Genomic DNA, 14,528 nt, shown 5'->3' on the forward strand with positions numbered 1-14,528 from the left:
TGGGGGAAAGGTCTAGAAAGGGGGAAATATAGAAGACATTTTTGAAATCTATTCAGTGAGATTTAGGGATAGTAAGAAAAGGGAAGTTGGGCAAGATTTTGAGAGTGGATTTGTACATGTGAAAGCTTTGCAAAAGAGCATACGGGCTTTGTTGTGTACACATGAACACAGAAATACAAATGGGATACTGCTTTGCACAGTGCTGTACTCTGGAGGGTGGTAGAGTAATAAATGTCACTTGTGAATGGGATATAATGAATAAGAAGCCACTTTTGCTGATATTTGACCCAAACCATGTAGCAAAAGCCACTCTGTGTGTACATACCCATGCCATTTGTAATTGATCTTTTTTATGTATTAACTAATCAGGAACAGGTTCTTCATCCTCTATAAGATTTCTAACTTCTCCTACATAAAGGTTTTCCCCTTTATGGAAGGCCCTTCAATGGTAAGCAAGCAAGGAGACCCCTCCTTTCCCTTTGAAATGGATGGAATAAAATAAACGGAGAGGGAGGGAAAAACCTGTACTTAACATCATTTCCTCTCTTTTCACCCCACTTTATTGGACTGGCCTGCGGGGGTGGGGTGGGGGGGAATGTAAGGTCGTTCCATCAGTCCTTGGCACAAATTAAGATTGTATGCTCAATTTGAGAGCCACCTCACCCTGTTCTAAGGGCACAAAGCCTTATTTTCAAGTTTCACATTTTGTGGAGTTGCTGCAAAACAAGTTTAAAATTTCCACCAGCAACAGGAGTGCCAAGCCTCCTTCTTGGGGAGAAGAGACAACTTAGTGTTGCCAGATCTTTGGAAGGACAGCTTGAATTTCTCCCTTCTTCGATCATCAGAAGAACTTAACAGAATCCACTACTAGATCTTGATCTAGAGACTCTGGTGGTTCAGTTTCCCTAGGAGATTGCCCCTCATAACCAACCCGCTGCTTGATCCATCAGTTTATTGCGCACTCCCTTAGGCGCATGTTCTTCCTTCCTTCTTATGGTTAAATTATTTTTTTTATAAATTCTAAGTTGTATCATTGCCATTTATCTCCACCTGGGTTTTCATGCCTGTCTTTTTCTTTTCTTTTTTTTTTTCAGTAGTAAAGGAGAGTTTGTAAAAGGGCTCCTAGTCTTTACACAGAACTTCGCCGCTTCATAAGTCCTTGGAAGGCCGAGAGGCTATGAAGTCCTGTGGAAACAGAGCTGATGGCTGAACGCTGAGTGTTGCAGAAGCATCTGTTGGATGGAGTCTCTGGGTAATGCCCAGGGGAGGACTGGCTCTGTTCCATGCAGGTATCAGAGGTGGAGAGGTCTCTGGGGATTATCATGGGGATAGAGTACTGCAGCTTCTCCCGGCTCTTATACCAGAGGCAGGAGCACATGGACTGGAAGTGGAGAACTTCAGCATAAACATTTCGGAGTCCTCCTCTACCGCTGCTGCTTCCACCACCCCCTATGCCCCCTAATGCAGCAGCGGTTGAGGATGCCGTAGTGTCTGTAGTATGTACACTGCTGGCCTGTCCATTGCGGGTGAGCAGCGCCCGGTGTTCCGCATCCCGCTTTTCATCCTCAGCATTCATAGTCATGAACCGGAGCACCACCAAGTTGAGAAAGGCCCCAATGACTGTCAGCCCAGTTAAAATGTAGATAAAGCTGAAGGCCACATATTGGGGCTTGGTCTGGAGGGCATGTTCTTTCTGAAGGGCCACATAATCTCCAAAACCAATGGTGGTGAGAGTGATAAAGCAGTAGTAGTAGGCCTGGAAGAAGGTCCAATTCTCATAGTAGGAAAATGCAGCAGCCCCAATGCAAAGGGTGCTGATGCAGGAGAAGAATCCAATGGTGACCATATTGGCCATCGATACTTCTGGCCGTCTCATGCCAAGGCACTTCTTGATGCGGTGCAGGAGGTACCTCACAAAGGTGTTGATCCTCTCGCCCAGACTCTGAAACATGACCAGGGTGAGTGGGATTCCCAGCAGCGCATAGAACATACAAAAGACTTTCCCACCATCAGTGCTAGGGGCTGCATGTCCATAGCCTGTGGAACAAAAAAACAAAGCAAAGGCAACCTGGTCAGTAGCACCTCATAGATTACGAATACCATTTTCATGGGAGAACAGAGGAAGAGTTTTCATTCTGGCTTGATAGGTGATGGGTGTGCCACTTCCTCATTCAAAAATGTTGATCGAAACAAGGGAGGAATCGCAGCTGGATGGGATGCTGCTCTGGCCTGCAAACTCAGTGGTGTAGCAATTTGTACCAAAGTCTTCCTCTTCTGGTCCATGTGAGCCTGCTTTTGGTTCAAGAGCCAGGAGAAGCTACAATAATCCATCACCGCATTGCACCCACAACCCTCTATCCTCACAGCCTCAGCACACAAAGCCACACCACCAAAGTTTGCAGGCTGAAGCTGCCTCCATTCAAGCAAGGCGCATGCACACACAGACACACAGACACACACACACATGCTAAAGGGAAGGGTGGTAATTGTAAAAGGGTGCTACATTCTTGATCCAACCCAAATATAACCTGTTACAGATTCAAAATATTTCGCAAACACCTTGAAAATAGTTATCATTTCCCTTTATTTGACCAATTCAATATTAATTCAGACTTTTCTGGGTCAGTACAGCTACCTGCTTTGTCTAGGGAAAAAAACCTTTATTTGTATAAGATCATAGGAAGAAATTATTTCCTCTCTTTTCAAATCTGAAACCTAAATCCTCTTCTGGTCCTTGTGCACCTGCCTTTGGTTCATCATCATTGGCATCCTTCAGTCTCAAGAGACTATGGTATCGTGCTCTGGAAAGAGGTCCTAAAACAGCATCTGGTGTGACTAAAAAGGCCAATTCGAGAGTGGCAATCCCTTCCACACTGAGGGCAAATACATTCTGCTGCTTTTGGTTCAAGAGCCAAGAAAAGCTACATTAATCTATCACCACATTGCAACTCTCTATCCTCACAACCTCAGCACACAAAGCCACACCACCAAAGTTTGCATTCTGAAGCTGCCTCCATTCAAGTAAGGCGCACGCACCCACGCACATGTACACACACACACACACACACACACACACACACACACTAAAGAGAAGGGTGGTGATGGTAAAAGGGTGGTACAGGGAAGAACAATGATTAAGGGATCCCAACTGAATTAACCATATGAGGATCCGAGAGTTGATCAGAATGTGTATTGAAAGCATCATTGAGATAGCCTAGTAAAGAGAATGTAAAACTGGAGGAGGAGACTATCTATTATACTCTGTATAATTTATATTACATCTGAAGAGCTGATTAACCTCTTGAACAGGGGTCTCCAACCTTGGCAACTTTAAGAATTGTGGACTTCAACTCCCAGAGTTCCTCAGCCAACTGACTGAGGAACTCTGGGAGTTGAAGTCCACAATTCTTAAAGTTGCCAAGGTTGGAGACCCCTGCTCTTGAACACATTCAAAAACCAGGTTGGACAATCTATAGCCCTGGGTTACCTGCTATGTCTTCAGTACCTTTTTTTCATTCCTCAAAGGCTACCAAAATGTGACAACAGAATTTCAACCTTATGAGGAGGGAGGTTTCAACTTGAAAGTAAGAAAATAAGAATAAATGCAGTTATTATTCTTCACAGCTAGCGGATCAGCAAAAGAAATGTCTAGAAGCAAAGAATAGCACTCACATAATCTTTACTACGTGGATGTCAACCAATGCTGAGAAATAGCTCACTATTATTTCCAAGAATAATTAACAAGAACAACAACCCCAAGAAATTGCCCAGAATTTCTGTGAGTTGGGTGACATATACATAAATATCATCATCATCATCCTCACCATCGCATCATCCAGACAAAATCTGGGGTTACAATAGATTAGTAGGATATGAATTAATACATTCTTGATCCAACCCAAATATAACCAGTTAGAGGTTCAAAACATTTCCCAAACACCTTGAAAATAGTTAATGTTTCCCTTTATTTGACCAATTCAATACTAATTCAGACTTTTCTGGGTCAGTAGCTACATGTTTTTTCTGGGTGTGTGTGTGGGGGAAATCTTTATTTGTTCAAGATCATAGGAAGAAATTATTTCCTCTCTTTCCAAATCTGAAACCTATATCCTTTCAGCATTAAAAAAAAAACTAACCAAGTCATAAGATAATAAATAAAAATGTTCTGTTTATTGTACCTGCATTAAACAACCTAAATAAATATACAAACATCAGGCCAATGGGTCTTAATGTGATTGGATGGGGATTATAACAACTGTAGCCGAACACATCAATTTATTCATGGCAGAATTGGCAATTAATTAGCATTTTATTGGATAGACCAATAATGGACCAACCCTTCAAGGAGCCTTGGTAGTACAGTGGTTTAATACACCCTGTAATTAACACAGCTGCCTGCAATTTCTGCAGGTTCGAATCTTACCAGGCTCAAGGTTGACTCAGCCTTCCATCCTTTCTAAGGTAGGTTAAATGAGGACCCAGTTTGTGGGGGCAATAAGCTGACTTTGTATAAAATATACAAAAGTATGAAGGCTATTGCTTAACGCATTGTTAGCCGTCCTGAGTCTCCGGAGAAGGGCGGCATATAAATCAAAAAAAAAAAAAAAAGGTATAGAAGCTGTTTTTCAGCTTCTATTCCTATACTGTAAGAATGCTTAGGAATAACTGCGGATCTTGCCAGAATCCTACTATATTAGCAATGTTGTGATGGCAGTTATACAAAGCGGCATCTGGTTGAACAGAATGTAGTTTTCCTTGAGGACTGAGGACCAGAACTAGTTTTATGAAAGATGTCTTTTCTGAAGAAACCTAGTCAAAATCGGACAGAAAAATAGATGGGAGTTCCCAGGTGTGTTGGGAATTGCTAAGGAACCTGGCAGTGCATTTTTGTCTACCAGAAAAACTACAGTAAAACTTTGATTTTATGGAGATTTCAGATGCACTAGGGAAAAAAATAAGTATGGATTTCACATAAACAGATAGGCTATCCTTTCCGAGGCAGTCTGGACAATTAACATAATGTATGTCATTTGCCTCAGTTTAAAGTGTTTGCCATTACATGAGGATGCAAATTATGCAGGATAACAATTATATAATGATTCAAATTATGTATGATGTCAATTACACAAGGTTTCAAATTATGGATGATATTAATTATATAATGATGCAAAAAAAAACCCATTAATTAATGCAAATAGCATCAATTATGGCAATTATCTAAAATTTGGATTTAACAGACATTCAGCTTTAATGAAGGAAGATATCCCTTCCTTCATTACTCTAAAAAATGGAGGCACTGCTTTCTGTTTCCCCAAAAGCTGCTCTCGGATGATATAAGAACACCATTTTTCAAATGTGGCAACTTTAAGATGTTTGGAGTTCAAATCCTAGAATTTCCCCAGATGCTGGCTGGAGAATAATGGGAGATGAAGTTGACGCATCTTAAAGTTGCCATATTTGAAAAGCAAGGATATAGAGCAGGGGTGTCAAGCTCAAGGCCTGCGGGCCGAATCCGGCCTGCACGGTGCTTAGATCTGGCCTGTGGGCCTACCCTGGAAACAGCAAAGGACTGATCCACAGTGCCTCTGCCAGAAAAAATGGAGCTCGGGAGGACCACGTGCAGCCCTTCCGGACTCTGTTTTTTGCCACAACAGCCTCCTGCAGCCCTCTGCCAGTGAAAATGGAGCTTGGGAGGGCCACGGGGCTCCATTTTCACTGGCAGAGGGCTGCAGGAGGCTGTCGCGGCTGAAAACGGAGCTTCCTTGAGTGATGTTGAGCTGGCCACGCCTGCCCTGCTTCCCCCCCCCCCCCCCCGAGATCAAACACAACCCTGATGTGGCCTTCAATGAAGTCAAATTTGACACTCCTGATATAGAGGATTAGTACACATCCTCTCAGGCCTGGAAGCTATCTTTTTCATTGGATCTTCAGGCCTGCCACATTGACTACTTTCTCAGTGGGAAACTGGGAGGGGAGATTGTATGGAGCCAGGATGATATATAGTCATAATAACATTCCTTTCTCAGAGAGTCAAGGACATCTTGCCTGCACCTGGACGGCTGGAACTGGAAGGCATCTCCAGTTGGGATGGATGGACATGTGGATGTTGGGCAGGGACTTGAACTTTCCTTTGGGTGGAGAAAACCTGGAAACTTTCAGATTTGGGTTTTCCCAGAGGTCCCAATATGACATCTCTAATAAAATGGAACTTTGAGGAAACTCAAGCCTCAGAGTTTTCTTTCGTTGAGAGTGTCACATGCAACCTTTCCTTCTTCCCAGTTGGTCCACCGGGGCTAAAGGTATTCTAGAATAAAAGGATTCAAGAAAACATAAACTCTGGTGGATGACTATTAAGGGGGCAATGAAGAGTTGAAAAACATATCCCCAAGGCAAACTGCTCCTTTTTGGGTCAGGTCTGATTCTCACGGGAACCAGTTGCTGGTTATGAGTATAAGAAAAATGAATCTTTAAAATATGAGCAACATCCTCTATAGAACCCTATTAAGCTTCTGCAATTTTTGTATTATAAAATGTCAATGCCTATTAGCAATAGCCAGTTAAATGATTTTAGAGAAGCAATATTTCAACAAATGAACAAAACTGTGGATATTAATAAAAAGTTAATAGTGCAAATCAAAATAGTCATGACTTCTCTGCTTTCAGAAGCCAGAAGCTGAGTTATCTACAGCAGTTTCATCAAATATAAAAAATATAATTAGATTTGAATTACACTGTATTTGCTTGTTTAATGGAACAAAGCCTTTGAAGTAGAGGATAACAGCACCAGTTTATTTAAATAGTTAGTGGATATTTTTTTTTAACAAAAATGAAGCATGTTGACTCATATTTTCTAGTTCCTCCTTTCTGTAGTGCAGAGAGCAGAAAACCAGGTACAATGGAGTGAATTTATGGAAGAAAGTATTTCCATTGCCTGAAATTGTTTGTTATGTTTTGTTTTTATTCTGATCCACACCACACCACACCACACCACATAGGCAGATTGTAAGTCTTGTCTTCTGCATTATATGCAAAAGAAAGTCACTTATTCAATTTTCTTATTTTTAAAAGATTGCTAATGTGCAAAACAAATAGGATGCCAATGGGAGTTACCCTTCTGCAAAGTGCTTTGTTCTTCAACGTGCAAAAGTACTAAAATAAGTCAGCGTGTGTAGATTTAAAATGTAATATACAAAGCATACCGAATGCATGTTTTCTGAACAAAGGAAATAAATATGAAAATAATTGAATTGGAATGCAACTGAATTCATAGATCGCCAGTGATCTCCTCATCTGTGGACATGAATGTGTGGACATAGTGATCCTCTTGGCTGTCCTCTTGGACAGATATATGGAATTCAGATGGAGATCAGGGTATTCAATCCCTTGTTTCTGTAAATCTACTTATTCACATTCACCAATATGCTTTTTTGTTGCAAAACCTGCCTTCTGAAACACCTTATTGCACCCCCTAGGATTAGATTGGTCTGGACTTTGCCAGCCTTTTATAAAGTATTGAAGAACTGGAAGTGTCCCAGAGTTTGGAGGCTGGGAAATTTGATGGTCTGTTGAGAGGTTTTTGTTGATGGTTCTGTTGAGGTTTATCCTCAGTGCTCACTATAGCTTTTTACTCTTAGTTAATATGTTTTTGATTGTTTTTTTATGTTGTTACCTACCCACAGTTGCTTTTATGAGATGAATGACCTTATAAATTGATTTAAATAATAAATATATTCTTCAGAGAGGATACTTACAATCTGGAAATATCTTGATTACAGCCCAAGGTAAAATTAAAAAAAGCTCTATTCATTTTTTTTCCAGTCCACTTTTCAAATTTAGTCCAAGGCAGAGGTGGGTTTTAGCAGGTTCTGACCACTTCTGGAGAACTGGTAGTGGAAATTTTGAGTAGTTTGGAGAACCGGTAGTAAAAATTCTGACTGGCCCCGCCCCCATCTATTCTCTGCCTTCCAAGTCCCAGCTGATCGGGAGGAAATGGGGGTTTTGCAGTAACCTTCCCCTGTATTGGGGAGGGAATGAAGATTTTGCTGTATCCTTCCCCTGCCATGCCCACCAAGCCATGCCATGCCCACCAAGCCACACACACAGAACTGGTAGTAAAATAATTTGAAACCCACCACTGGTCCAAGGGTATCTTATAACCCCGCAAATTTCAAGATGAGAGAACAAATAAGATAATTGAAATAGTTACATTACTTTATAAATTTATTAGCAAAACCTATTTTCTTTAGTTAACTCTGCAGGTTATTCATGCTCAGACCCTGAATAAAACTACATTCTTTGGAATCAAGAAAGTTTTCTGATATCAAGTGATATTATGGGTCCACTTAACCCAGGATCTCTACTCTGGCCTACTCAGCTGGAGGTTCTTTCAGGGATTGAATTTGATTTCTTCTGCAAGCAAGGCATGTGTTCTGCCACTTGCTGGTCCTCAGAAGTGATTTCTAATGCAGCAGTGCCCCACTAGGAGATTGTTTCTTGACCTTCTTTTAGCTTCCTGATGGATGATTAGAAATATACTTATAGATGGGACTCAGGATCCATGAAAATGAAAACTGGGAAGTAAAATCAGCTTTAAAACTGCTCTGCAATTACAGGGTGTAATTACAGATAGATTAAACTCTAAGAGGATAATATGACCTCAGACAGAAGGGAGAGAGAATGCACAAAGGGAATGAGGTGGGTGTGTGCAAATGCGCCCTTGTGTATGTGTGTGTAGTAGGAGCATCTGCAGAACAAATGTGGGTTTTTTTTTTTAACAAAAGGAAAAATTATCTGAGACAAAAAGTAGTCCTTGCATATTATGACAGATTGTAGAAGGTTGCTCATGGTATTCTGTCAATCATATCATGCTCTTTTATTTGATCTCCATTATGTTACAGTTATTCTTATCATTAATGGGAAGGGCAACTGGAAGCTATACAAGTTTGCACTTGTATATTTTCTTCAAGGGTACAAAGTTTGTGAGTTTGACCTTTGTGGAACTGATCAAGATTAACCTGTCTTGAAATTCCTCCAATTTTACCTGAGCAAAAGCCATGCTTTTTTTTGTTTGTCTTTATCTTTACTCTACAAATCAGAAACGTTAAATCGCTACTTTAGTTTCTCTCAACTAAAATGTTTAATCTTTGCAAGACATGCTCCAATATGTCTTAAGGAAATTTTACATATATACTGATACTAGGGAAGCCATACAATAAAAAATTCAAGAGTCTTGAATTTTTAATACCAAATTGAATTAGATGAACTATTAACATATTTATTAAGTACTACATCAAAATTTCTCTGTTAGTTTTTAAGACACCAAGATTTCTTTGATGTTTTTAATTGCAACAGGCAGTTATCCCTCTGGAAACTGTTTAGCAACAATCAACCTCTAAAGTTACTTAAACCAGTCAATCACACAAAGTTCAGAGATCAGAAAGAATTTTGGGTGAATTCTCTGTGTCAAATAACACAGATTTCCTTTCATCGTCATCACAATTTTGTTGGTCCAGGGCCAAGCTGAACAATTTTATGACCCATCTCCACCATGTAAAAGGGAGTGAGCACACAAAACAATTCTCATCCATTCCATTTTCTGATATCATCTTGTACCACATATGTTTAATTCTCACTAAATTCATGTAGTTAATTGTCAGTTAATTTGCTGCAAGAATTATCGGGTGCTTTATGGAAGAAGTTGAACGTGGCATTATTGATTCTCCAATGAATGAGGCTACTGGAGCAGTGACATTCTTTCTGGATAGAAGAGCAGGTCATCAAAAGAGAGTGGAAAATTTAGTTGTGCCATCAACTCCAGTTTCTTGCAAGAATTCAAATAAACCCATCTTTAGATTTGGCTGCCGAGCCTCTCCATGAATACATCCAGGAGTGTCTAAGAAGAGATTACTACCTCTTTTGGTATTGCTGTCAAACCATTGAGATTTTTTTTTTCTAATGGTCTAGAATATGCTTTTCTGGTCATCAAAGATCACTGCTTGCATTGTGGGACTAGAGAACAACCGATGTTAAATTTCTTCTGGTATTTGACAAGCATTATCATATCTATCACCATCTTTTCTCAAAACTAAATGAATCCAGTTCGCTCGATTTCTCCTTGGAAGATTCAAATTACCAGTCCCCTGATCATCCTTGTTGCTCTTCTCTGAATCTATTCTAGTTTTTTTTTTTTTTCAAATCCTCCTTAAAATAAAACATCCAGCCCTGGCCAGATTAGACCAGCAGTACTCTGACCAATGCAGAAATATTCCTTCCAGTGACAATAAAACTATACTACAGGTACTCCTTGATTTATGACTATAATTGTGCCTAGAATTCCAGTCAGGTGCCTGGCATCGTGTAACCAATCCAATTTTACAACTTTTTTTTTTTTCCAATGGTTGTTCAGCAAACGCCATGGTTGTAAACTGAACCCATTATTTGCAATGGACAATTTTGCTGGAAACTGGAAGTAAACACCTATTTCTGACAAAAAACACACCCATCCATTGTAAATCACAGTCACATGAGCTTGGGATCCTGCAAATGGCCATAAATGTAAGACGGTTGCCGAGCACTCAAAATGAAATAATGGGGGGACCCAGCCATCAAAACATCGAATCCAAATCATAAGTACCATTTTTTCCCCCAGTACCTTTCTATCATAATTTTAAACAGTTGTTAAGCAACTGGTCGTAATTTGAGAACTTCCTGCATTAAATGATTGTGCTATATACAAGCACACACCTGTGTGCACCACTTTACTGAACAGAGTGAATTAAATAATAAATTACAGATAGTCCTCGACTTATGACCACAACCGAGCCCAAAATTTCTGTTGCTGAGTGAAACATTTGTTAAGTGAATTTTGTCCCATCTTACGACCTTTCTTGTCGCAGTTGTTAAGTGAATCACTGCAGTTGTTAATTTAGTAACTCGGTTGTTAAGTGAATCTGGTTTCCTCATGGACTTTGCTGATGAGAAGGTCACAAAAGGGGATCACATGACCCTCGGGACACTGCAACTAACATAGATGCGAACCAGTTGTCACGCATCTGAATTTTGATCACGTGACTCCAGGAATGCTGCAATGTTGTAAATGTGAAAAACGGTCATAAGTCCCTTTTTTCAGCACCATCATAACTTCCAACAGTCACTAAATGAACTGCTGTAAGTGGAGGACTACCTGTATACTGATTTTACATACATTTATAAATAAACCCAGGAAGCTTCCATATATTGAGTCCAATCACTGGCTCAGTGGTCTGTTTTTTATTTATTTTGCCTGGTAGCAATAGCACTTAGACTTATATGTTGCTTTACAGTACTTTACAGCCCTAAGCGGTTTACAGAGTCAGCATATTGCCCACAACAATCTGGGTCCTCATTTTACCCACCTCGGAAGGATGGATGGCTGAGTCAACCTTGAGCCTGGTGAGATTTGAACTGCCAAATTGCAGGCAGCTGGCAGGCAGCCAAAGTAGCCTGCAGTACTGCATTCTAACCACTGTGCCACCACGGATAACATTTCTTTAGGGTCCAAGCGATCAAAGGATCTTATTAAATCTAGGCCAAATTATTTATTGGGGCCTTTGGAGATATCCAAAGTATATTCCATGATTCAAAACCTTAATTCTTCTCAGTGGATCCAGGATGGTTCCTATTAAAATGGGACAAGAGAGAAAAAAAAATCCCTTTCTTTAAAAAAACCCCCAAGGTTGGTACCATTTAAAAGGCAGCAAAGCTACAATAAACAGCATGTTGCTTTCTTCAGTCCCATAAAATATCCTTGGAAGCAACGGTATTCTCCAAGTCTACTACAAGAAAAGTATCTTCTCCCAGGAATTCCACAAAGAGGAGAAGAGTATCTTCGGTTTAGCACTAAATCTTTCTCATCTCTATTGCCTGAATTTATTATTTTTTTTGTGCATTCACGCAATAGATTTAATCCACCTATTGCATGAGTCCACTTTCCAGGTTTACACAAATACTTGAAAACATCCATTAATCAAGCAGGTGTGTTAACCCAGCATGTGCAAATACAGCTGCTAGGTCAGTAGCTGACACATTGAAGATTATTGTATGAGTACAACCTTGATCCAAAGGTGTAAAAAACTGAATGATGGGGCTATGTGCTGATGAGGAGAACAGTATTACACCTGTGGCATACAGAGCACTTCATGGAATACTATGATCAGAAAACAGAAAGTTTCCTACCTTTGCAAACAAATTTCTCCAGGTGAGAAAACCAATAGAAACAAAAGAGTAAAGCAAATGCTGTTGTAACCATCCATAGAGTTTCAGGGCAGCAATGACCCAGCAGTTAAAGATGCTGAGCTTGTCAGTTGGAGACCCAAGCTTCACACAACAGGGTGAGCTCCCGTCCCTTGCCTCAGCTCCTGACCACGAAGCAGTTCAAAACCACACAAATACACACAGATTAATAGGTACCACTTCGGTGGGAAGGTAACACCATCCAGTGCACCTTTGGCGCATAGTCATGCTGGCTAAATGACCACGGAAATTGTCTTTGGACAATGCTGGCTTAGAAACAGAGATGAGCACCAGGCTCTAGGATCAGGCATGATTGACAAGGAAACTTTTTCTGCTACCTTTTAGAGTTTCCTACCCTTTGCAATCAGAAGGAAGGTAGAAAGGTAGTCTGCAACACAAACACTGAATTTACAACATAGGATGACAATCTGGCGCCATTGTGGCTGGAATTTGGGATGGATATGCAGAATCCAACCCAGCAAAATGAGCAGGCCATTGTCATATACATGAGAATTTGAAGTGCCTCCTCCCTCACTAAGTCAGTTAAGCCCTAACTGTACCACTATTTACAGAGAATAATCTGCTGGTACAGAGAGGATTAACAGTTCTCCTTTACGGATACCCACCCACCCACCCAAAAAATCTATCTGTTCAACTTACGCTGGTTTAGGAACAGTGTCTTTCACTGAAAGACATGGTGTGCTCCCTTGAAGTAGGAAATTAAGGAGATTTCCACTTTGGGTAACGCTACTTCTGAGCAATGGTTCATTCCTAAAACTATTTCAGACATTCAGAGCTGCTTCCAGCAAGTGCTTCATCCAAGCACCACCCGACAAAGACCCGATGGCTTTAGCAATGCAAACAGACAAAATGTCTACAATAGAAAGATTCATGCTTGCTGCTGAGAATGGCCATACCATGTGTTCAATTATGCTAAAAGGGCTTATTCCTTATATTTCCACAGGATTAACTCCATCATTGTGATGGGCTTTACAGTAAGTTTGTTGGACACCTCCATCTCCATAACGGACTTGGAGACAAGAGAGTTCATTACAATGGGATGGAGGCAGTGGTGGGATTCAAATAATTTAACAACCAATTCTGTGCTCTAATGATTTCTTCCAACAACCAGTTTGCGAAACTTCTCAGAAAGTTAACAACTGGTTCTCCCGAAGTGGTGTGAACTGGCTGAATCCCACCACTGTATGGAGATGGTAACCCTTCCCCACCTTTGGAGACCTTCATTGCCGTTCCCTCATTGGAAGTTCCTTTTTTGCCAGCATCTCTGCCCAACAGTGTTATGGAGTTGCCCTGTTAGCTAAGATCACCTATCCAAATCAGACTTCAACTTCCAAGAAACACCAAGGAAATCCACAATTAAGATATAGAAACCTCTAAGCCTGAGTTTAACTCTCTTCCAGTGCCTTAAATTCAGGTACAAGGATGTTTTAAGAACATGACTATGTCCACCATTTACATACCACATTTAGGCATCATTTAAGAGACAGTTACAAAAAAACTAAGAGAATACAAAAAGACTACAAAAAGATTACAAGAGCAGCTCACATTCAGATAAGCAAGGTTCAGCACCAGACAAACAATCAGGTCAAAAATAATACTTTAATCAAGGAAACACCAGGATGGAAATTACATACTCATCAAAACTGGAAAGGCAAACTGCTACATATTAATAGGCAGGAAACTCCACTCACACTCACACTAATGATGTTACTTAGTTGGGTAATGAACAAAGGTGGGATTCAGTTGGTTCAGACAGGTTCACCCAAACCGGTAGCAGAAATCGTGGGTGGACTCACCCACCTGCCCACCCACCTGCCCATCCGCCCTGGCTCTATGCTGTCCTACTTAGGCACATTTTTGAGGCCGGGTGCATGCACGGAAGGTGCATGCACGAGCAAAGGGCATGTGCGGAAGGCAGATGCGTGCGTGAACCAGGTGTGCGCATGCACATGGCGAACAGGTAGTAACATAATGTGAAACCCACCACTGATAATGAAACATCTACAAGAAAACAATCAAGATTAGAGAGCACTCGGAACACCACAATTCAACCCTGAGCTATATACAGTATATTGCCTTCTATCGGATCGTCATTGTTTTAAAATCTATTCCACTCTGATCTCCTTATCAGGTCTTGTCTACTGAGTTGTGATACATCTTAAAACGCAATAAATACTTCTATTCATTCATGCACATGGATGTAAATGATAAGCTTCCTTTTGCCAGCCAAAACCATT

At 40.6% G+C, this 14,528-nt stretch overlaps 1 protein-coding gene across 1 annotated transcript in view; it reads right to left on the reverse strand.

Annotated features, from left to right (window-relative positions):
* Nucleotides 1-1,129: 1,129 nt before the first annotated feature.
* Nucleotides 1,130-14,528, reverse strand: part of KCNK3 (potassium two pore domain channel subfamily K member 3) — a 114,533-nt gene continuing 101,134 nt past the window's right edge. The window contains exon 2 of the mRNA XM_070947090.1: nucleotides 1,130-2,037. Within this exon, the coding sequence (XP_070803191.1) occupies nucleotides 1,130-2,037 (908 nt within the window). The remainder of the gene's footprint in view (nucleotides 2,038-14,528) is intronic.

Source organism: Pituophis catenifer, unplaced genomic scaffold, assembly GCF_029215685.1.
Source record: "Pituophis catenifer annectens isolate HBS135680 unplaced genomic scaffold, rPitCat1.0.hap2 SCAF_1, whole genome shotgun sequence".
NCBI classification, from domain to species: domain Eukaryota; kingdom Metazoa; phylum Chordata; class Lepidosauria; order Squamata; family Colubridae; genus Pituophis; species Pituophis catenifer.